Source organism: Pavona decussata, unplaced genomic scaffold, assembly GCF_977016875.1.
Source record: "Pavona decussata unplaced genomic scaffold, jaPavDecu1.1 SCAFFOLD_98, whole genome shotgun sequence".
Taxonomy (NCBI): Eukaryota; Metazoa; Cnidaria; class Anthozoa; order Scleractinia; family Agariciidae; genus Pavona; species Pavona decussata.
The window spans coordinates 2,247,313-2,272,655 of record NW_028145514.1 but is presented as its reverse complement, the minus strand read 5'-3'; the positions used below and the strand labels follow the sequence as shown (position 1 = coordinate 2,272,655).

The 25,343-nt window shown below is 37.7% G+C and overlaps 1 protein-coding gene and 1 pseudogene across 2 annotated transcripts; both read left to right on the top strand.

The window, feature by feature from the left end:
* The first annotated feature begins 3,879 nt into the window (after positions 1-3,879).
* Positions 3,880-15,032, top strand: LOC146472629 (potassium channel subfamily K member 9-like). Its single transcript, XM_085119383.1, has 2 exons — positions 3,880-4,566; positions 14,159-15,032. The coding sequence occupies exons 1-2, from the start codon at positions 4,278-4,280 to the stop codon at positions 14,884-14,886; spliced, it is 1,017 nt and encodes a 338-aa protein (XP_084975509.1). The 5' UTR covers positions 3,880-4,277; the 3' UTR covers positions 14,887-15,032.
* A 3,683-nt stretch (positions 15,033-18,715) lies between these two features.
* LOC146472628 (potassium channel subfamily K member 15-like) lies at positions 18,716-20,677 on the top strand (annotated as a pseudogene). Its single transcript, XR_014866537.1, has 2 exons — positions 18,716-19,003; positions 19,938-20,677. The product of XR_014866537.1 is annotated as a potassium channel subfamily K member 15-like (transcript).
* The last annotated feature ends 4,666 nt before the right edge of the window (positions 20,678-25,343 follow it).

The window sequence follows — 25,343 nt, the reverse complement described above, 5'->3', positions numbered from 1 at the left end:
GGAAATTTGGAATATCCTCCCAATTTTTCTGTGACATTCACTGAAAAGATTTCGAATTTCCCGAATTTTAATATCCTGCTGCGCCGTAATTATTTCGTTTCCCTGACATTCATTTTCCGAAAATCTCTCCTGATTCGCGGAGGAATTTCTTGTGAAACAGGCCCTTGATATTGGACACCTAAGGGTTGCAATCGTCCCTGCGCGTAAATGTATTTATCGATGTTATATTTTCAAGGGAACGTGTTTAATGTCCAGAATTGGCTTAAAGGGTATGAATTGTACACAATACCCGTCGACAATTTGACCAGGACATGACAAGGGACATGAATGAAACGCTTCTTTCCCTATCATGTCTCCGGGCGACTTGCCAGCCTTAATATCAAAATGGTGAAAAAGAGAGAAAAATACAGCCGACAGCGGTACTTCTAGACACTTTACCGGAGATTTCGGCCCGCAGTTCACTTGTTCAAGCTGGAGATGATTCCGCGTTGCTTTCCGATACCTTGTGTTGTATCCAAGCAAACAAATTTAATATCCTCAAAATTACAAGACAACCTACAACATAGAACCTACACACACAAGTGTCACAATCTGTGCACGCGTCGCCTTAAATACCGTCTTGAGATTAGCACACGTAATTACATTCTCACAACTATTCCACAAGTTCATGGCATTCTCACAAGTATGCCAGGTACGCTTGACTGCTATGCTACACCTTGTTCCCGACAAGACAGTGAGGGAGAGAAAAGTCGGCCCCTAGACTATATGAGACAGATCACTTTCGTTGGCACCTCAGTTCCACCTTACTGACTTAAACTGAAATTCAGCCATGTATATGTATGAAAATGTAGTCATTTTGTCTTCCATGTGGTACGTTTTGAGGTTTGAGCATGCACACAGGCTAAAACGATAGGATGACTCGTGGTCAAACGTCAAACGACCTGTAGTCTTGGAGGTACCGCTAGTCTTGGACTCCTTTTACCTTATTTCATTCCTACAATTTTTATTGCCGTTTTCCCGAAAAAGATTGCTCCTTCCTTCGATGGATTGTTGACATTGTTGAGGGAATCAGGTCGTCAATCGGAGAGCTCTGTGAAAGCCAAGCCGTTGCTATTTTTCTGTTTTTGGCTATATAGTAAACGCTTATACCGTGCCATGTAATGAAAATATGCCACGTTTGTTAGTACAACAACTGAGATGCTACCTTTCGCCTCTTGATGTCTGGTGACATCAATCCTAACCCTGGACCGGTTTCTGTTTCGACTGCTTGTAAGATCAATTGCCTCATGATGAATGCCAGAAGCTTAAAAAGTTATTACAAAGACAGGACAATAAACTGGCAATCCGTGCGTCACCTCCTTCGGTTCCTGGACCTGGTGTACGCCGAAAAATCTGACGTTATATGCGTCAATGAGACATGGATGAACCAAAATATCAGCAACTCTGAAATAATGCATTCTGGCTTTACAATATTCAGGACAGATCGGGCATACCGAGGTGGTGGTGGAGTTCTTATCGCAATCAAAACAGCCTCCTTCAAAGCTGTCACAGAATTCAAACCTGAATCGGAAGCTGCAACAGCTTGAGATCATTTTTGTCAAAATTACTAAGCAGCGATTACTACGCTAATCGTGTCAATAACAAAATACTTGAATATGATTGGGTCTTAACAGCTCATATTTATAGCTTAATTTTGCTATGTAATTCCAAAACTGTCCGATCTGACCTGCTCGATTACTAGAAGCTTGTAATCGGACAGGTCAAATCGGACAGTTAAAGAACCAATGAAAATCAAGTAGTAAATGCCATTAGCCAATGAAATTTCACTACATGGCAAATGATAACCAATCAAAATCAATGAAAAAATTGTGACCAGGTAAGCTGTCCAGTTTCAACTGGAAAAGAAAAATGGAGGAAACTAACTGGTCCAGTGATTTTAATTGCTTTGGAATCTATTTCTTACGTTAATAAATATTCCAAGACTGAGATTCTCACATTTTGTTATTGGCACAATTAATTGGTAATAGGACTTCGTGTCGTACAATTCAGGAGTAATCAGGCTCGTAATTTCAATATATAGTTGTTAACAAACCGGCGCTAAACAGACTGCGTACCTGCTACCTGTACGCGCTGCGTACCTACAAGCTGACTTGCTTGCTTGCTAGTTGACAGATATCACAGCTGCAGCTGGATGAGATTTTCATTTCTTAAAAGTCTTGCTCGCTTGCAGTGAAGACCGGGTATTTTTTTCACAGGAACGTTAAATAGGAGTAAAAATTTAAACTTTACTCCAATTAGCTTTCTAACTTATTAATATGAATTATTCTGCACAAATACCCAGCCTTATGCTTCCCAACCCCCCCCCCCCCCCCAAGTTTACAGAGAATAATTTGGGATACCTCCCATCAAAGAAATTCTCCCGATTTCTTCAACATAAATAATTCATTTAATGCAGCCCATCGCAGTATTTCTCTCAGGTTCCTTTGTCGCTTGACATGCTGGAGAAAAAACACTGACAGAAACCTCCACAGGATTGTCTGATCTGCTACCATCACGTTCTTTTTCTTCTGGTTTTTGTTTCACGTTAAATGTTTCACACGAATATCTTGGAATATTAACTTTTCACAAGGTATCATTTAGCATGCAACACAGAATAATTGTTATCAGAAGTTACAGAAATCTTTTTTATTTATTATGAACGTGGGAGTTCCGCCGATAGACCAGCCTATCTGTATATATATTTAGGAAAACTTGGAAATTAATGCAAGTCAGAGTGTCAGTCAGTATTGTGTCAGAGTGTTACGTCCGAAATTTCAAGAAAAGCATGGCACCTGAAATGTTCCAAGAAATAGTCGGCTTTACGGAAAATTATCCAAACATTTTCCTAGCTGCTAAAGTAAACAGAATCTTTTTTCTTTAATAATTAAAAGTGAAAACTAAACGATAGGAATAATTTTGTCTGTCTCCCTCTGCAGTTTAATGTTAAAGAGATTTCAATTAATTGTCTCGTATTGTTTGTAGTCGGTGTTTTTTCTTTTCTAGAAATCTTTTGACAACATCTTTCGACGTATTTCGTTGCAATGCTGTTCAAAAAGCTGTTTATCCTTTGTGGAAAGAATCATACCAGACCAACATTTGGGTGTTGCTCTTAAGAAAAAGAAAATGAAAGCTTGTTTTGGAACAAGTTACAATACATCGTCGTTTTTTGCCGTAATTGTCGCCAGTTGAATTATGTAAATGTATGCTAATTTGAAGTTCCAAAATTCGAGTATTTATTGAATGGAAAAACATTCAATTTAATTCCTTGTATTTACGCATACATGGAGCCTTCTTCTAACATCTCTTAACGTCAGAAAAGCAAGAAAAGTAACCTAGGGAACCCGAGCAGTTACTGGCAGCTGTTTCTCTCATCCTAGGAGTGGCGTTATTTTAGATTGGTTGAAACGTTAGAATCGGTTTATCGCTGCGTGTGTTTTACAAAACCAAGACACTTTTAGATAAAGAGAGCAGATGAATATTCACAGCCATTGTTAATTCACAGTGGTTTCTGTCATGAATAATAATTTTTTTCTCTAAAAACGTCTAATTACTTCAGACAACACCCAAGCCTGGTGTTATTTATTTACAAGTAGCTACTTGATTGGCCTCAAATAAATGAAGGTGATAAAAATTCATGCTAGGTTAGCCATGTTTGAGATACCACCTCAAACGTATGAATGCTGTTAAACTTGAGTTAATTGACTTTCCATTTTGCACCTTGCGGTAATTAATCGGTATTTCATTGCATAATCTTTAAATTTGACTTTCAGCGCATTTCGCTTTCCTGTGACGGAGCATTCATAGAATAAATTCAAGATTTTCGTCTCAGCCGGCTGGTAAGTCCGTATGGTTAGGGTTAGTGCGACTAAACAATGATTTGCTATAAGACGATGGTGGGGTACGTATCCAAGCTAGTACAATAAACCGTAAATCTTAAAAGTTAGGTATTAATACAATTTTAGAACGTTACCCATGAATAACTGGTAGACCCGAGAAAAGCAAACAATTCTGGTGCTGAGACTTAAAAGATACATTTCCATAATTTATACTTTATTCTCTATGGAACGTTCGAAGCGGATTATATTCATTAGAAATGCAAAGACAATAAATATATGGTATAACCCAAGGGTACTTTTTGGCTGCGGCAGGTTTGAAGCGTTCTAGAAGATTGAGCCATTTCAAGAAGCAGTGCTTCTACTTCATCATTGGCATTGGACACAGCTTGACTAGTCTCACAGATGGACCCGCTGCTCAAAAAAGTGCTTCTTCGCTTCGCTGTCTTTTCAATAACCACCTCTTTGAGTTCTTGGCTATTTGTTTTGGTCGAGTACACGGAAAAGAACGATGCTGAAGTAAAATACGAGATGTTACGCTCGCTGTACGAGTCCATGGCATCTAAATACAACATGTCCATCGAGGAGTTTAATAACTTCTCTAATGTAGCGTATGAAGCTTTGGGCGAGCCTAAAGTGCAGTGGACCTATAGCAAGGCAGTGAGGTTCGTGTTTCAAGCTTCGACTACCATAGGTAAGAAATTTTTTTGAAAAATTAGAGCATTGCTGTAGACTCACAATCTGTCTCAAGACGAAAATTTGCGGTGAGTCTGGTCATGAGTCTTGTTGTTCGTCTTATGTCAGACGAATTTTGTAAGACCACGCGCACATGACGGCGTTTTATTCTTTTTATACGAGTTTTTTTTTGTTCTGTTTGTTTAAGACCGAATGATAGTTCGTGTAGGCGTATAACCTGATCCATCTTGTGCCTGTCTTTGTAGGTCTTTATACTAGATAGGTTGACAAACAACAAGACATAATTAGACGCACTGCAGACTTTAAACGAAATATCAGAAAGCTTCAAACTTTGCTACCTTCACGTTAGTTGCGTATTGCAAGCTGGGACGTGGCCAACAGAAACTTTTAAAAATTATTATTATTTGGTTGATCAGTTTGTTCTTGACACAATGCACGCACGGATTCGCAAGTTCGGGGAAGGATGCATCCGTAATGCTCGTATTATGTAAAGACTAAACAGATCTAGGACTAGACTAAAGTAAAGTAAATTTTGGAGTGTGACCAAGGACTCTCAAGGCCCTTTTGGACGATCTTCTGCTGCTTGCTGCTCATGCCATGCAAAAAATAATAATCATAATAAAATAGTAATATACATATTTAGCCAAGCCTAAAAGCGGAGCTCCAATTTTTTTCATAGCATTTATAGAAATCTGCTTAGCGTATGAACGCAATAACGTTACCACTTCCTCATCCTTTCTGCAGTTATATATATTTTTAGTGCTTATGCAGCAAAAAATATCCATCAACAATAACAACAACAATGTAATACAGAGGGCAAAATTACATACTCCTGATAGGTCGAACGGCGAAAATACTCGCTCCAGATTGGCTGAGCACGCCAGTTCTACATTTCGTTGGTTTCTTTATTTTGTGTCCAAAAACAACGAGTTCTTTCAAGTTCTTTGGAGTTCGACTGTTTAAGCCGAGTTGTTTGTACCACAAATCAAGTGCTGCAGCTAGAAAGACAATTCCTAAACGTTAAGTTTTCGTGTCTTACAAGAAACAGCAAAATATCATTTGCGTCAAAGCTAAAAACTTTTATCGGGTCAGGACATTTGTTTAGCTGAGAAACTGAAATCAGTCATGGCGAACAAGTGCTTTCACCTCGCTACTTCTTCTTACAACGAATGATAACCGAGCATAACAGTGTCCTTTTGATGGGAAGAAGGAGCAGGTCAAATTCAGTGGAAGAAATTACTCCGTAAGTTCCTTCCGTAGATCCACCGTTTGCTACTTTCATCGATCTATTTTCGCGGATTTTCAAGCGGTAGGAAGCTTCACAGCGCGGGTGAACAATAACCTGACATTAAGTTTTATCGTCGTTAGTTTACTCCTGAATTAAACTTATATTTTCTCTTCGTTACATCTGTAAAATTTACAACTCAGTCGATATTGCTCCTACTGAAATTCAAATAAAGGTCAAGAAAAGGAGAACACGGGGAAATCACTCTTGGTTGCTTGGCACAGATCTTGAGTGTGTTTACAACTGAATGAGAACCGTGCGGTGCGAACGAAACTGCCCCGAAACAAAATTTTCAAAAATTAGTTTCTCTACGAATATAAATCCTATCAAAGCGATTGAAGTATATTTTTAAAGCTTGAAACACGTAAAATAAAGAAAAAAACATTGATTGTTGCTCAGAAACGCATTAGACTAGTAAACAGCTAGCAAGTTGCCTAAATTGGTAGGAGTTGCGTTCAAGTTAACAGAGAAAGAAAAATTCACCGTCGTTTGCTCATGTTCTCCACAAATTCCTTAAATTAGGTCATTTCACGTTGTTGTTTTGCGGAGGACGGCAAAGAAATGTATCAAAATTTAATTGCGGAGTGATTGTTTTTGTTCAAATGTTGTTGCTACCGTCGTCGTTGCTTAACAGGGCTCCCAGACTTATTTGGCGCTCGGATAAAAATGTTTGAAAAATCATAACTCAGTTAATATCGCTCCTACTAAAATAATTCTGGACCTTACAAAAATTTTAACACTAGTCAGAGCGTTTTTAAAAAAAACTTGTGCGTGTTAATACAGTCCAAGTGCATGAAGGCAGAGCGGCGCAAATGCATTGCATGTACACAGCTCAAAAACAAAATGTTCAAAAAATAATTTCTCTGCGAATATTGGTGGTATCACGGGTAAAATGTGTAAAGCTTGAAGCACATAACATAAAGAAAAAACATCGATTGTTGCCTGGAAGAAAGCATTTTCGTTTACAAATGATTTGTAAACGACCGTCGAATTACACGTCATGATGATATTTTTTGTGTACTGAGCAACTGAGCGACTCGGGGAAAATGTTTGGAAATTCAAAACTGTGTCAATTCTGCTCCTATAGCAATAATTCTAGTCTCTATATAAACGTTAACGAATGGAAAATATTGGAAAATAGTCTTTGGTGTTTGGTAGAATTATTTTAGAGCTTTTAAACTTGCGTGCGGTTATAAACACACGAGAACCGTGTGGTGCCGTGAAAACAACACGACCACGAAAAAATATTTTTCAAAACTGATTTATAATTTCTACACAAATATCGATGGTATCGAGAATTTACAGTGCGTCGCACTGTAATTGACGATTGAAGCATCTGTCAGTAAAGCCTTAAACACGTACCATAAAGAAAAATTATCGATTGTTGCCTGGAAGAAAGCATTTTTGTATACAAATGACCTGTAAACGGCCGTCGAATCACGTAAAGATGATATTTTCTGCGAGAGCAAGGTAGCTCCTGGGGAAAAATGTTTGGAAATTCAAAACTGTGTCAATTCTGCTCCTATAGTAATAGTTCTAGTATCTAAATAAACGTTAACAAATGGAGAGTACAGGAAAATAGTCTTTGGCTTTTGGTACAATTATTTCAGAGCTTTTAAACTTGTGTGTGTTTACAAACACATGAGAGCCGTGCGGAGCGAATGAAAAAAAAAAAAGGTCATGAAACAAAATGTTCAAAAATTAATTTCTATACGAATATCAAAGGTATCGAGAATTTAATAAACGATTAAAGTATCTGTGTAAAGCTTGAAACACGTAGCATAATAAATTATCGATTTTTGCCTGGAAGAAATTATTTTAATTTACAAATGATCTTTTTAAACGGCCGTCGGAATTACGTAAACATGGTATTTTTTGCGACAGCAAGTTATTAAAATAGCTCCCGGGGAAATATGTTTGGAAATTCAAAACTATGCCCATTCTGCTCCTAATTAACAATTATTCCATGAGCGCGCGTTGGATCATCATCATTTGGTCCTTTTCCTTTTAAGGGAAATGGGGCCTTGCGTTCTTTCTCTCCAAGTGTCACGGTTTCTGGCACAGTTACTTACTTCCGTCCATCCATTGAACCCAAGTTCTCCTCTTTCCTTCTCAACTGTTCTTCTCCATGTCTCTCTGGGTCTACCTCTCCTACGTTTTCCTTCTGGTGTCCAGGTTAGAGCTATTCTTGGGTTCTCATTTGCCTTCATCCTTAGTATATGCCCGATCATTTTCCAGCGTCTTCGCTTTATCTGATGGGAGATCTCCTCCATATTCGTCTTTGACCTTATCTCTTCATTGGATACTTTCATGGGCCAGTAAATTTTCAGAATGCGTCGTATGCTCTTGTGGAGGAAGACATTAAGGTTGTTCTCGTCGCTTTTGATTATTCGCCAAGTTTCGCAACCATAGAGTAGGACAGCCAATACATTGGATCTAAAAATCTTCAACTTGGTGTTAATGCTGAGTTGGCTGTTCCTCCAGATGTTCTTTAAGTTGCAGAAGGCTGCTTGAGCTTTCCCTAGCCTGGCGCTTATATCTTCACCTGCACCACCAGTTGATGTTACTGTGGCACCAAGATAAACAAACTTCTCAACCTCTTCGATGTCACTTCCTTCCAGATGGATCTTTAATCCAGGATTGACATTCCATTTCATTACCACTGTTTTTCCCAGGTTAATCTTCAGCCCAGTCTTCTTCCCGTTTGTGTTAAGATTTTCTAGCTTCGTTTGCATGTCCACTATCCTGCTTGCAACAAGAGCCACATCATCAGCAAAGTCTAAATCCTCTAACTTGCCCGTGAATTGCCATCTTATTCCAGTTTGCCTTCCTTCAAGAGTCCTTCTCATGACCCAATCAATCACAAGAAGAAAGAGAAAACCAGACATGTAACAGCCCTGTTTCACCCCTGTCCTTACATCAAACCAGTCGTAACTTCCAGAACCATCTACAACAGCACATTTGCTCTGTTCATACATTGCCTTTACCATCGTGATCAATTTTGATGGGATACCGTACTCTCCCATTATTCCCCATAAAATACCTCTGTCAATGCTATCAAAAGCTTTCTCAAAATCCACAAAACAAACATACAAGTTGGCATTCCATTCAATTACTTGTTCAATGATGTTTCTCAGAATGAATATCTGTTCAACTGTCCCCCTTCCTCTCCTAAACCCTGCCTGTTCTTGTCTAAGTCTGGTGTCAACAGCGTCCCTAATTCTTGTGATAATCACTTTGCCTAATACTTTTGCGGCCACAGGTAGCAGTGTTATTCCTCTCCAGTTACCACATTCCATGAGATTTCCCTTCTTGGGGAGGCGAATGATCAGCCCGCATCTCCAGTCATTAGGTACTCTTTCACTTTCCCAGATCTTCAAAAGCAATTTGTACAACACAGCTACTGTAGTTTCAATATCTGCCTTCATCAGTTCTGTTGTCACGCCATCAACACCACCAGCCTTTCCATTCTTCAATTGTTGTATAGCTGTCCTGATTTCTGCATGTGTAGCGGGACCCGTTTCAATTTCGAGTGTTTCATAAGCTTCACTCTCCACTTCTGATCGCGTGGGGGGAGGTCTATTCAGAACCTCAGCAAAATGCTCCTTCCACCTTTTCTTTACCTCTTCCTCTTTTGTTAGTAGAATGCCTTCTTTACTCCTTATGGAGTCTGTTCTTCTATTTGGTTTGTTGCAAAGCTGTCTTGTAGCATCAAACACCGCCTTCATATTGCCCGTTTTGGCTGCTTTCTCTGCGTCACTAGCAATCTGGTCAATCCAATTTCTCCTATCTCTCCTTAGTTGCTTTTTTACTTCTTTGTCTTTAGCTTGGAATTCGTCTCTGTATGTTGCTTTTAGTCTCTCTGACCTGGTTGAATCCACTTTAGCTTTACAAGATCTTCTTTCGCCAATTTTCTTCCAACTTGCAGCGCTTATCCAGGGCTTACTCTGTTTTTTCCTGTATCCTAGAACCTCCTCAGCTGTTTTCTTATAACTTTCCTTTATATTAGTCCATCGAGTCTCTATGTCTTGCTCATTGCCTTCTGCGCTTTCATCAGCTAAACAGCTAAATCTGTTCCTCAACTTAATTTGAAACTGCTGCCTTACTTCCGGTATTATCAGTTTGACTGTGTCATATCTCCTGGAATTCCTTGTATTTCTAACTATCCCACGCAAACGAAGTCGTGCAGTTGTGATAACTAGGTTGTGATCACTTCCACAGTCTGCGCCTCTATAAGATCTCGTATCCCTCACTGATCTCTTGAATTTGCCGTTCACTGCCACATGATCAATTTGATTTCTAGCCCTCCCATTAGGAGCAGTCCAAGTGTATTTGTGGATGTTCTTGTGTGGGAACATTGTTGACACAATAGCTAAGTTGTTAGCTGCGCAAAAGGAGACAAAACGAACACCATTTTCTGACCGCTCATCTCCAAACCCATGCCGTCCCACCACACCATTTTCCCCTTCCTGCTTAGCCCCGATCTTAGCGTTCCAGTCGCCCATCATCATAATCATGTCATGCCTCGGAATCTCGTCAGTAACCCTCTGTAACATATCATAAAAGCTATCCTTTGTCTCTTCATCCGCCTCATTCGTTGGTGCATATACTTGAACCACTGTCGTTTTAATGAATCTTGATGTGAATCGTGCAGTCATAATTCTATCACTAACTGGCATCCAGCTCTCTAAGCAACCAGCGGTTTGTTTGGTCATCACAAGTGCAACGCCACTTTGGTGTATGTTATCATCTCTTCCCGAGTACAGAATAGTTTCGCCAGTCCGTGTCTTGAGCCGTCCAGAGCCAGACCATCGGCATTCGCTAATGCCCAGGATATCCAGGTTGTACCTTTGCATCTCCCTAACTACTTGGGCTGTTTTTCCCACGCTGTACATTGTCCTAACATTCCAATTTCCTATGCGGAGCATCTTTTTGGGGTTAGCAAATGACTTGATCAGAGTACAGGCTTCCTTTCGGATTGGGCGTGTACCCGTCATACCACCGTCGTCCCATTTGATGTATTCATCTTCTGGAGTTTGGCAAGTCGTTGTACTACTCCCGAGATAACACTCATTGATTCGAGAATTTAAGGTTTCCGTAATCTGTTACTTTTTACAAGAAGGGGTGATTGGCCCCAAGCTCAACCTACTACCGGGTTGGATATGAGATGGTAAATAGCCAACGAGGCGCGAAGCGCTGAGTTGGCTATAACTAATCTCATATCCAACAAGCGCGAATGGAATAATTGTTTTATTAAATTCTCCGCGTTTGGATATTGCTGTTGAAGTTTACTGAATTTTTATATTTTAAGAAAAAATTTCCTTCAAATTAAAACGACCGGATGTTGAGGTAACCTCCGACCAAAGCGCGCGAAACGTAATGATCACATGACATGCGCAGCTCTTTGCAAACTGAGTTGAATGAAAAATCGAAAGCGAAGAAAATCGGACACAGTCGGACGTCTAAAATTCAAGAAACGTTTAAATTTACGACTAGCATTCAAGTGCTTTTGAAGTTCCAGCTCATCGAGAAGCGTAATAGTTGTGTACATTTGAGCAAATGTTCTGATGTGTGGTGCCGAGCGAAGGAAGAGATCAGGGCAAGGACGGCTTTTTTCATGCTGAACTGAATTTCTCGCGGACGATTTAAAACACTTCGGGCAAATCAAAGTGTACGAGGTACAACCTCACTGAGACAAGCATTCAGTGCAAGATTTTAAACTTCAAGCTTATTTGAGAAGCGTAAGAGCTGTGCACATTTGTGCAAATGTTTTGCTGAGTGGTGCCGAGCGACGGAAATGAACATTATGGCCGCCGCTCGTACGGATTTCATAGATGAACTTTTCCTGAAGTCCTCGTAAATGCGTAAAAACATAAAGGCAGGCATAAAGCTCTTCCTAACAAATTTCTTCGATTACCGCCAGGATTTGCAAGCCATCATGAAATTTTTAAAGGTAACCGGTTGTTATTGTTGTTGTTATGTGATTTAAAAATCGTAAAATCTTGCAATTTTGAAGATTTTAAAGGAAACTTCAGAGAAACGTACCATTAAATAGTGTCATATCGAACTTTGTGGCTTTTATTGTTGTTATATTGAGATGGCATTGTTTGGTATTTCTTTCTTTTTTTTTTTCTACATATTTCCGAAGAAACTTTCGCGTCCCGCCGAAAAAAAAATTACTTTAACGACACCTGGGTCATTCGTTTTCCATATAAGGTCAAACTACTGTATATGAGCTGATAACCGAGATTTAATGAACCAATCAGAACGCTAGAAATGCAATATCCGAGGCTGAGAATTTAATAATTATTAATAATTCTAGTCTCTAAATAAACGTTAACAAAAGGAGAATACAGAAAAATACTCTTTGGCGTTTGGTAGAATTATTTAAGAACTTTGAAACTTGCGTATGTTTACAATCACATGAGAGCCGCAAGGTGCAAATAAAAAACACGGCCACGAAATATATTTTTCAAAAATTAACTTCTCCTCGAATATTAGTGATATCGAAAGCGATTAAAGTGTCTTTGTAAAGGTATTTTAGAGTTCTGAAAGTTGCCATAACTGATCACAAACGGATGATATAGACAAATGTGAGGCTCCTTTAAACTTACTTTTCCGGCCGGCCTGCTCTAACTTGCTATCTATCGCTCGCTTTCACGTTGAACTTTGCTTAATCGTCCCCGCTTTACTGATTTCTTTTACTCTCTCTTTCTCTTCTTTCTACGTTTGTCAACATATCCAACGAAAACATATAAATTGACTTTTTATTTTGTGTTCTTTATCATTTCTGTTGTAAAGCACCTCGCCATGCAACTTCCCGCCAAACAAACACGGGCGCATTAGCATTGTGGGATTGCGTACGGTCGGACGGACGGTCGTACGGGTGGACAAGTGACGTCATAACCAAACCAAAATTTTTCGCTTTCACGGGTTACCAAATTCTCTAAGCTATGGGGCTCCGTGCCGCGCCTTCGGCGCGTGGAGCTCCGCTAATAATAATAATAATAATAATAATAATAATAATAATAATAATAATAATAATAATAATAATAAAGTAGAAAGCTAGTCATTCAAAATTGTTTAGCTACACTCAAGGTTGTTGCAGGATTTTTTCTCATATTCCGAAATCCTATGACATTTTACTTGTCGTCTTGTTGCGACAAGTTATAGGTTTAATTTCGTATCGTAGGTTTGTCGTCAGCATGTCACATGAAAGAAAGTAGTATCTCATTCTATGGGGTAAAACTTAGCTGTTTCCAAGGGCAACATTCAGCAAACAGAATCTGGCATAAATCAAAGCACATGCAGTATGATTTTAAGATTTTTAAAAGTTAATCTTACTTGCACACAGCAATCCTACTTTTATAAAAGGAAGAGGACTTTTATTAATCTTAAAATGTTTTAAGTTAGGATATTTATAAGAATTTTTAGCCTTTTCCTTTTTTCTTTTCAATTTTTAATTACATTATTGTTGCTATCTATACGACTTATGATCAGCATTTGCCACAACAAACTTAATAAGGAAACTTTTTAAGTTTTTTAGATCAGTTTTTGTTGGTCTTTTTATCTTTTTAGTTTTTAACAACAGGACCTGCATCGACAGCAGGTTTCTTTAAAACTGATGCAGTTATCCTGAATAAATATCTTCTTCTTCTTCTTCTTTTTCTTCTTCTTCTTCTTCTTCTTCTTCTTCTTCTTCTTCTTCTTCTTCTTCTTCTTCCTCTTCTTCTTCTTCTTCTTCTTCTTCTTCTTCTTCTTGTTATTATTAGTATTATTATTATTATTATTGTTATTGTTATTGTCATTGTCATTGTCATTGTCATTATTATTATTATTATTATTATTATTATTATTATCATTATTACTATTATTATTATTATTATTATTATTATTATTATTATTATTATTATTATTATTATTATATGTAAACACCAGAGGTTTCATTTGCTTTTTACTTTTTAACCCAGAAAAAAGCAAAAACAATAGATTGTCAGTTTATGGAGCTTTCTTTCAAAATTCATGAAATTCATTTCATCTTAACGGTGACCTTAAAGCGAGTAGGAACAAGGTATTAAAATTTAAATTTTGAGAAGGCTTTAACTTTTACCGAAAGCTGGGATAGTCCTCGCGACACCGCCCATTCAAATTTCTTTAATGGAAATAACGTGTAGCCTTGAAGAAATTGAGGAAATGATACGGTCAACTTACTCAGCCTACTGATTGTTGCCTTTGCCATACTCTCGTCTTTCCTGCAAACATTAAACCGTAGAATCATTAGTCTTTTGCGTACTTTTCTTCACAGGTTATGGGTTCATCACTCCTCAAACATCTAATGGCCAGTTATTGTCCATCTTCGTTGGTTTACTAGGGATCCCAGTCACAATGCTCGCGTTCAAATCCATCGGCGAACTTATAACCAAAGGTGTCAACAAAGTCATTGAGAAGTTTGAGTCGAAACTTCTGAAGAGGCCTGAACCAAACCGAATGCAGACAAAAAGTGCTGTGTTCCTAGTGTCATTAATGGCCTTGCTCATCGTGGTTAATGGCTCGCTGATGATGCCTGTTTTCAATTGGAGCCTGGTTGAAGGAGTGTATTTCTGGTTTATAACATTAACCACCATTGGTTTTGGAGACTACGTACCTGTCAAATCCCAAAGAATAAGGAAATTATCTATCAACATCTCACGAAATTATGAAGCGAAAAAGGAAACTGCTGTCGGAGCGAAACCACGTTTTGCATTTTTTACTGGCATATTCTACACATTTTACCTCATTTTGTGCTTGTGCATTGTCTTAAGTGTGTTAAACTCTATCGTGGCGGCCATTGAAGAAAGTAAATTTCCCAAGCCGTGTCGCGGATGTATTCCAAGAAAAACCAGGGACATCTCTAGCAATGACAGAGACAACATTCCAGAACAGCGTGATACTGACATAACATATTTGGGCATGGAAAATTTTGGATTCCAGAGGAAAGAAAATGTATCATCATTGTCAGAGACAGAACTTAAGCGAGAAACTACATGTAAATGACATGTGCGTTAGACAAAGACTGCTAAACTCAATACTACTCGGGCCGAATAGAGAATGATAACATGGATTATTGTATAGCTGAACTGGTCCGCGCTAAAAAGGAACATTCTGATTCGCTCCCTGAGCGAAAGTGTTTCAATTTTGACAAAAAAAGAAGGCAAAAATGTTTTGAATTAAGCTTATAAAGTATGAACTGTTCATACCATCAAGTCGGAGTTTTTACTTTATTGCACTTTTTCTCGCACTGCTTGAACATAAACAAGTTTTCACGCGGACGAGAAAGAAACAAGCCGGAAAGTCTGTATAATAAAAACTTCATTGAACCAGGTTGTTCGGTCCGTATTAGGAAAATATTGGTCTTGTCCTTTTTTTTGGAGTTTATGGACCTCGCCCATAAACTTGCAAAAAAAAAAAAGATTAACTCGAGATATATTTTCCCAAAACGGTCCTCACGCTAAATCAATAACATATAGATACAAAATATACACTTATCTCCAAAACTAAAAGTATGTATTTACTTGACGTATATTAAAATTTACAAATTGTAATATACAAATTATTTACAAATCATTTTAAGAACAAAATGTCAGTTTTTTCTTAAATTTAACTTGCAAAGTACAGAAATAAAGCTGTAGAAGCACTACATCTAAGGGCAATCACAGTGAAAGCTAAAGGAAGTACATCATAGTGGAAGGTAAACAACTACGAAATTTAAACGAAATAAGAAAGAAAGAAATGATCAAAAGTTGTCATCATTATTAAATATCCTCTGTGAAGTTAGGTTTAACCGGATACACAACAAGACCATTAATGGTTGGAGATTCTCACATTCAAAAAAGCTCTGCGATTAGATGAAAAAATTACGGTATCAGTAAAAGAATTTCCTCTACGGCAACCAAATTATAAACACAACGACCACAAAACCAGTTAATATTGTTTTGTTATAAAAACAGATGATAACAAGTTAGTAAGCTTGTTAAAAAAACTTTCTCATTCACTCCCTTGTAAGGTTCCTACGAGTATACTCAAGCTTTTTTTTAGCAAAATGTTAAATTTCCTACATTGGTCCAAAACAATCGAGAAAAAAATTGATAAGAAATTTTGAAAAATACACCATAAGTTGGCCAAATGTATACAAACAGTAAAGAAAGGAATAGAAACAAATACAGTTCATGGAATAGCAACCATTGCTGGTCCTTTTATGAAACTAATTTTCAGCTCAACTGACTTCCAATGCATTTGAATTTGAAGTCCCTTATTATTCATGATTTGCTTTACCAGAGCGGGTCCCAATTCAGTGTCTTTGTTCGCAACTGTTTGCAGGTTGGTGAATAATTATAAATGATGGCTCTATGTTTTCAGTGAGTGATACATGCGTACTTAGAAAAAGGAAATCCGAGTGCTCCTATCAGGATTCGAAGCTCCGGACCTTCAGATAACTAGTTTGGAAGCTCTATCATCGAGCTACAGGAGATTCGATGGAACTAGACCATTAAACTAGGTTAATGTGACAAACATCGTGCATACTGCAGGTTATTGTTACATCACTCCTCAAGCAGCCACGTCATCTATTACCAATGTTAGCGCTGAATCCAATCAGATGACAGAATAGCCCTGTATAAGGGAGCTATAGTAATAAGGTACGTTTTTAATCAGTTCAAAGCTTTTTAAAATGCTAGAATGCTTTTAGAAACCTGTTGTCTATTGCCACCTCTGACGAAATCACGACACTGATACTGAAACATTTGGGAAGGGTAGCGTCACTTATTCAATGTCCACAAAAGTATTTTTCATGTTAGGCTTGCGTTTGTCTCAAGCGTACTAAATTCCATCATCGGTGTCCCAAATGCATTCTTCTGTTACTCGGACAATACCCAAAACAACTCTCTGGAGAACGGTTGTTCGAAAGCCGATTAACGCTAATCTCCGATTAACAGATAACCGAGCTATTCATCTCGCTCGTTAAAGTTATATTTAAAAGCTAATAGTTAGTTAATGGCAAAGTCAAAACTGAAGGAGAGAAATGTTTTGGAAAAATCTTTGTTGATTAGTTATTAAAATCGAATCAAGTTCACGTTAACTCAGGATTAATGTAATCGGGCTTTGGACAACCGGGTCCAGAACAGAAAAGAACAGAGTAACATTGATATGACGTTTTTAAGAATGGGAAATTTTGGATCCCAGAAGAAAAACGTGGCATCAATTTCAGTAATCAAGCTTAAATGAAAAAAGAGAAAAATGGAGAATATTTGAGGTCAACCAATAACTATAGCTCTGTTAACCGATAACGTGCTTTGAATAGTGCTGTTGCTATTGGTTACCTTTTTTTCAATAACTGGCTATTTTTGTTGTTGTAAAATATTTTTTTTCTCCCTCCGGCCCAGTTCTTATTCTTGTCTCCTCATAAGAATATGTTTGCTTTTTTTTAATTAAAATTGTTGAAAGAGAATAAAGAGATGAAGCAATCGGAATTACTTTACTCGTAGATTTATGGCGTAAAAAATCCAGGCGTGCAATCTTTTAAATTAACAACTGGTCATTAAAGTCATATATTGGTTCAGATTCACATTTCAATTTTCCTTCTTTATACCTGTTCCAAGATTAAGAATTGCTGGTTTCTCTAAATTCAGCAAGATTGCTGAAAAGATAGAATGGCACAGTCTTTCAATCTAAGGTAAAAAAAAAAATAAAAATAAAATAAAACCTTAGAAGTGTGTTAGCAAGACTTCTGTGTTCAGTTTAAAATAATAATATTCGTATCCTTAATTACAAGCTGCAACCTGATTAAAAATAATGTGTAACTTTTTTTTGTTTACGTACACTGTGTGTCCAGTGCACTCATATTCGGTTCTTTTGTGGATGTTGATGAACATGCATTGGTCCTCAAAATATTATTAAGAGAAACGTAACAGGTGTTTGAACCTTATTTCTTGCGCTGTTGGTTGGTAGTAAAACGCGTCAGGACCGAAACTGGTAAGTACAGAATATGATTTACATTGGAGCTAGTTGCAATAGGTTTCGCCTTCTTCATGACTTCATTAAGCTTGTTCCCTTTTGGTCGCCTATATGATTATCATCAGCGACAGGGATTTAGTAAACATTTCCAAAAAATGAGCCCTTCAAAAAGCTGGACAATTCCGTCTGCCTTTAAAGAATTTAAGGGAAAAAAGCTGCGCCCAAGGAAACTTTGACTGCACTGAATAACAAGATCAAGGCACAGGGTTTTACTTTCGCAAATAATATAAGGAGTATAAGACAGTATCATGATCTCCTGAGAAATGTTAACTAGGACTTTTAAGTCTTAACATTGTAGCGCAGATGATATTGACAAAGTTAATTTAGATCGTGTCGAAAGCGTTTTTATGTGTCTTTGTTTGTTAGGTTGATTTTTTATTGAAAAAGTAGTTATCAAAACTTATGCCAGTGTATTTGAATCCTTGTTGCGGCCGATAATTTAAACGGGCCACGAAAGATTCACTCTACTAAAAATTTATAACTTAAAATTTGTAAAAATTTCAATAATTTAACAATTATTTTGAATTTGAACACACTTTTCCAACCTCCAACTCAATCACGATTTGTCCTAAATTGGTCTGAATCTTGAATTCCGTCTGGAATCAAACGCATTGGTTAAAAGAATGAGGTCAAAAAGTGAACTCCAAAATTGTTTTCAATGTCAGCAAATGTTTTGGTAAGTGTCCACAGTTACGGATAACAACATCTTTTGTGGGCAAGTTTGCAGAAATATGATGAACCAAAAGATCTCACTTTAGTTGCAGAATAGAAATTTCTGGAAGATCTGAAGAATACAGCTTTACTGGTGTGGTATATGGATCCGCTGATTAAAAAGTTGCTTCTTCGAATTCTTAGGTTCCTGTTATTGGTATCTCTGAGTTCTTGGCTGTTTGTTTGGTGGAGGAAATGGAAGAGAATGATATTAAAGTAAAATACCAGATGTTACGCTCTCTGTACGACTCCATGGCATCAAGATACAACATGTCCATCGAGGAGTTTAACAACTTTTCCAAAGTAGCGTATGAAGCCTTGAGTGAACCTAAGCCACAGTGGAACTACGGTGATGCAATGGACTTTGTCATACAAACGGTATCTACTGTAGGTGAGGCAAAAATAATAATAATAATAATAATAATAATAATAATAATAATAATAATAATAATAATAATAATCATAATAATCATAATAATCATAATAATCATAATAATAATTAAACTATTGAAATATTCCGCGCAAAATCGATATTTACAAAGTAAAAGTACAAAAAAGAACTATTAGAAACCTATTTACAATTCAATGCATTATCACTAAAAATATATTTGGAAAATACGGTCCTTGATGACGAAAAAAAACAACTGTTATTAAAAAAATAAGCGGATTATTATCGGTCATTTAAAACAGTTAACATTGCGAATAATAATAATAATAATAATAATAATAATAATAATAATAATAATAATAATAATAATAATAATAATAATAAACCCCGGGGAACTAGATACTCCTCAGAATTTTCGGTACGGATGTGCGGCGCGGTTCTCTAAACCCTCACCCTTTTTCAGACCAAATTTTCAAATACCACGTTTCAAACGGGGCCTCTAAAATTCATACCTGTTTTCAGACCAAACTGGCTCAAAAACCATACACTTAAGCGCGCGGATGCGTATATAGCTTAAGTAGAGGACTAGCCCTTCCCTTCTCCAGCGTGTGGAAGGAAAACATACGACAGCAATAGCCAATCGTGAAAGTTATCTGGATCGTGAAAAAGATTTGTTTGAGCCTGAGTTCGTATGACCATTTAGATATGCTTGAAAGTTAGAGCCTCGTTTTCTATCTAACATTCCAACACAAAGAATTTAGCAACAGCTGAAAGCTCGTTTGCTTTCACATTTAGGTTAAAGAATTCATCTCCCAGGAGACTAGTACAAAAAAAACCCCTGTTGGATCGTACAGAGGATTCACTTTTCGGTTATTACGTTCGAAATAATTTTGTAACAAAGTTACAAGTTACTTTCTGCTTTGATAAATGTTTACAGGTTATGGTTACATCACTCCCCAGACAACCACAGGTCGGATTTTGTGCATCTTCGTTGCATTGCTTGGGATTCCTGTGACACTGCTCGCGTTAAGTTCCATGGGCGAGCTCATAGCCAAATGGGTCAATGCACTTGTAAGGAAGACTGAAAAGAAACTTTTAAAGAGGAAGGAGCCAAAACACGTACACGCTAAAAGTGCTGCCATCTTGTTTTTATTTATGATTTGCTTAATGGTGGTAAATAGCACCTTGGTGAGCCATCTTTTCGGCTGGACATTCATGGAAGGTGTATATTTCACCTTTATCTCATCTTCTACAATAGGTTTTGGTGACTACATTCCTAAAAAATCCCAAAGGATCAAACATTTATTTATCAATAGCACTGGTAATTACGAAGTCCAAGATGAAATTCTTCACAGAATGCAAGGCAGTCGTCAGGTTTTGGTTATCAAAAGCATCTTAGCTTTTTATTACATTTTTGTCTTGTGCATTGTCTCAAGCGTACTCAATTCCATCATGACAGCCATCGAAGAACAGAAATGCCACCCTCTGTGTCCCGGATGTATTCCCAGAAAAACTATAGACCACGTGACCAGTGAACAAAACAACACTTCAGAGTGGCGTGAGAGTGACATGTCATATTCAGGCATTGAGAACTTTGAATTTTGTAAGCGGGAAAATGACACAGTTGGATTTCAGAAGGCCAAAATCACACCAATTTCAGTACCTGAACTTGAATGAAAGAAGAAAGAAAGAATGAAAAATTAATGAGAATCTGGACGGTACAAATGACATTGGTGTTTCTTTTCACTGAAAAGGGGGGGGGGGGGGGGGGAGGGGAGGTCATCGAAAGTGCTCTTCCCTTGGTTTCAATTTGTGTATATTTTTACTCTACCCTAAGCCCAGTTCTTAATTTTAACATATCTTTCTTGTATTACAAATAGTTGAAAGGTAAAAATACGGCATTAAGAACTGAACGATTTTTAATGTATAAAACATGCAATCTCTTATAACCGGAACAGCTTCATGTCGTATATTTGATCAGCTTAACTTCCTTGTTGTTTCAGTTTCAAAGTTTGAGAACAGCAGGTTTCTTTAAGATTGCTAAACGGATTCAGAATTTCATGTTTGCACAATCATGTGTGACAAAACACCATCAGCAGTAAGGTGACTAGAGACCTTTAGACTCTAATACGAGTGCGAGATTTGACTTCAAGTTTTTAGGGAAGTGCTTGAAGAGATAGATCCCAGGAAGCTTCATTTTACTCTTTGTGAGTGAAGACCTTGACGCAGTTGTTTTGAATGATGATAGTTGAGTCCTTGTTTGTGATTCCAATAGATGAAATCAGTTTTAGCCACCACGCCATTCTCACAAAAACCCGTAGTAAAATGACGACGGTTATATATCGTTTTCCCACCAAAATGACACCGGTTCACGCACGCGCACTCTTTCTCTATTGAAAAAACTCGTACTCGCACTTAAGGTCTTTATTTAAAAACTTTGCGTTATTCAGTTGAAACTAATCCGTTAAGGAGACAGAGAGTAACATTCATATCCATTTCATAGCCACAAACTCACACAACCAACTTGTAATTTTCCTCCTTTTAATGTGTACTGATATCTTGAATAGGTTCAATGATGTGAGTAACTTAAATCTTACTCCCCTGAATGAACAGATTCTTTTCCATGTAAAAGACGAAAAATGCAAGCTGACAAACGCCCAAAAACGCAGACTAGATCTTCTCTTTTTATACACAAAATATTATCTATACACTTGTAAAACGTTTTTTTAAGACGCCCAACTCTGTAGAATTACAGAGGAAAATTGAATGGCAATGGGTATTAGTTGAGTTTGCTCATAATGTATGTTGTTGTGTTACAAATAAAAATTGTGTTATTTAAAGCAATATATATTTGTTATAGATCTAGACTTTCACTCAACAAATTAAAACAAGCACTGTCATTGGTTGATTCTTGGTCACGTGCCCCAGATCAAATACAAATGTATCAGGACCGGGATACAATTCCGCGGTTGTTGTCCTCTCAGTTCTTTGTTTGCTTGTTTTGTTGTGATTGTTGAAGGGAAAGTCTAAATATATAACAAAGCACTTAATGTATGGTCCCTCGGGAAACTAGTTTGTCTTGTGTTCCCTCGAGTCCTGATGTTTCCCTCGACTTCGTCTCAGGAAACATCAGGACTCTCGGGAAAACAAAACTAACTGTTTTCCCTCGGGACCATACATTAAGTGTATAATATTTTCCTCCTTACAGTGTATGTAGTGTACGCATGCTAGGTTCTTTTGTGGGAATAATACAAAAAGTTATTAAGAGAAATGTAGTAGGTGCTCAAAGAGTTTTGCAACTAAATTAGACATAGACATACATTTGCTTTAATTATACATGGTATCCATTCATATAGCATCCTCTTTCATTGAGTAGAGTAGCTACAAGTAAAATATAAAAACAAACGAACAATTAATGTTACATTATAAGAACTTCAATTGTCAAGTTTAGTTTCTATTCTGTGAAGATGGTAATGAGAAGCCTACCACAACTTGAAAGTGTGGAAAATAAAATGGTTGGGGGCTCTTCTCCAAGCTTCCCCAAGACACCTTGTAACAGAGATCAGACATTTTTTCCTCCAGTACATAAAAGGACGAACTCGCGAAACTTTAAAACAGCAAAGGAAAACCTCTCTGAACACTGACCAAGGTATTAATTAATTAATTAATTTGTCAAGCGAGAGCTCAGCCACTATGGAGGATGGGAAAAGATTTAATGGCTCTCTAGATCTAATGGTCACGTGAAAGCTGGGACAAGAGCAAAGATTGTTGGCGATGCATTTTTCGCTCTGCCAAGAAGCGAAATCGCTTCTAAGAATGAAGAAATTAAACTCCTTGGTACGCATGCACTGTCTTGAGTTCAGTGCCAAGTATTCCCACATCTGGCCAAGCCGGTCAGCGATAGAGTCAAAAAATCCCTGCTGTTGCTCTAGTCAGGTTGTTACTGCTGCAGCTGTTTCTGAATAATGTTTTAATGTGTCAAGTGAATTTTGATTGCCGTGGAATTTGGTGGAGAAAACCGGACTGGGATGAAAAAGTAGACATACTTATTAGCCATTCAGCCTAATCTGTAGTAGTAGATTTGTTTGTTTAATCTCTTGCAAGAAAGGAATAACCACAAAGATTTCCCATCATATTGCAAGTATAGATACGCTCTGAGTATGAAGGGGGAAGGTGAAACATGGATTATAATATATATACTGCTAGGCTGAGCTGTTTTGATCATGGTCTGACGTCTTTTGAGGCTTCTTACTACACAGAGAAGTAAGACTCGCTATGTCAACTAATTTGATCACTTTTGGTTTTAGTCTTGTAAAGAAACAAACTGACATCGCAGTAGAAAAGATAATGCTCCACTTCTTTTTTTGGACATCACACTGCACCACTTACTTTAGTGGTGTGATTAATTGTTCATGATGATTCAATGACGCATTTTCTTATAGCAACTTGCAGATAATTGTCCGGGATTAATATGACAATCTTCATGACCTTTATCAAGCAGCAATTAAGCAGCAAGTGTGTTGTCCAAGCTTATATCATTGCTGTTTGATTAGTTTCAGTTAAATAAACATTCAGCATTGTAATATAAAGGACAAGAGCATTTCAACGACGGAGGAATTTAAATCTCACAGTTTGCAAATTGCAATCAGTATGGATAAGCTGCCGATGTCCCCGCAAATGAAGGCTATTTTACTTTCTTTTAAAAACCTTCGTTTGAAACCGAATGTCTCACAGGACGTTGAAGAATTAGACGACGAGGAGAGAAAACTTGGTCTTTATTGTTCAGACAAGAGTCGCCGAAATCTATCTTCTGTTCACGGCAAGTTATGTTTTGCACCGATACCTGAACATGGCAACAGCAAATTTAAATTTGACAAACTTTCTTCAACAATGGTGCAAGGACAAGAGCGGAATACACGAGACCTAGTCACTGCACAATCCAGTAAAGGTCCTGCTCGTCCTCAGCGGAGGTCATGGGCGGTTCCCAGGCATGTTCTGGTCCGGAGTAACACTGTAGATTCATTACCGGTACAGAAATCTGACAACTACTACTGTTCATCGATAAGATGTAAAGAAAGTCTTACAGGTAAGTGTGAGGAGACAGAGCCTCAAGTGAATTCAGCACCCCAATCACCTGCACTAGAGCGGAAAGTGAATATGACCTTTGACAAGCGAATCAAACCCAAAAGTGCATCGGTTGTCAGCGACCAAGTATCGCCCGCAATGGGTAAGAAGCGATCCCCAGATGGGATCAAAACAAAGCCGATTGGTATGAAGCCTTCCAGTGCAGTTGTCAGGAGTGGAACTGCTGGTCTCCAAAAAGCTCAGAGCGCATGGGAAACTTTGTCAGAAGAGAGAACATTTCTCATAAACAAATGGCTTGCTCGTCAGGAAGTTGTCAATTGTTCGAAACCACAAAAATAACGACAAAGGACAAAATTTAATGTTCAGCTCTGTGAAACTGAAACTGTCTTCCTTGAAAGTGATACACAATGATGATTTCTGCTACTTCAAGGCAAAACGTTTATTAATCAAAGAAAACACAGAACGATAACGAAGTTAATGAAAATATGTACTGAGATGAGTGGCTCATTGGAAACTACATTTGGTTTCTGAGTCATTGGTGAGAAGGTCAACTATTGACCCGAATTACGGTACTCTTGTAAGATAGGCATAAGCATATATATATATGCACAACAATCAACGCAAGGACGTTATCCACTCCGCGATAAGCGCAAGGAAACAGACGCGAACGCCGTTGGGATAAGTTCTTTGTTATGCTTGTCAGGTTCTGTTTATACTTTATTACATCCTGGTTAAACTTGTGAGATAACTTTGCAAGTACCCCTGAAATAAGAACAAGCACAAGCACAAGCTTAAGGATGAAAGTCTCTTTTTCTTGGTCTTGTGCTCATCCCATATGCGATTTTTCATATGCTTTTGTTTGTGCTATCGCACGAGTGAGAACTAGGGTTTGGTATTCGATCAGTTACAGAGATTCGAGAGACATGCACACTCCATTTACAGAGTCTACATCGATATTAAAAAAGAAAAAGAAAATGTAAATACAACTCAATGAATGTTCAGGCCCGTAGCAAGGCTAAAACAACTGGGGGAGGGGGGCGAGCAAATTGGTCAAACAAAACTACCCCCCGTCACTAAAAACAAAAAAAAACAAACAAATAAACAGACTAATTAGGGAGTTTAAAATTCAACGAGAACGTCAAAACAGCAGTAGATTTAATCCAGTAAGCAAAACAAGAACTTTGGCTCTTAGGAGGACATATTTGTGTGGCTTTCTTGATAGTCTCCAAATTTGTTATAAACTAAGGACATTTATATT

Bases quoted from the DNA above. Each gene is read 5' to 3' on its own strand.
- LOC146472629 (XM_085119383.1), top strand. From the start codon at position 4,278: ATGGACCCGCTGCTCAAAAAAGTGCTTCTTCGCTTCGCTGTCTTTTCA. The intron at 4,567-14,158 runs GTAAGAAATTTT...TTTTCTTCACAG, and splicing joins TCAAGCTTCGACTACCATAG to GTTATGGGTTCATCACTCCT.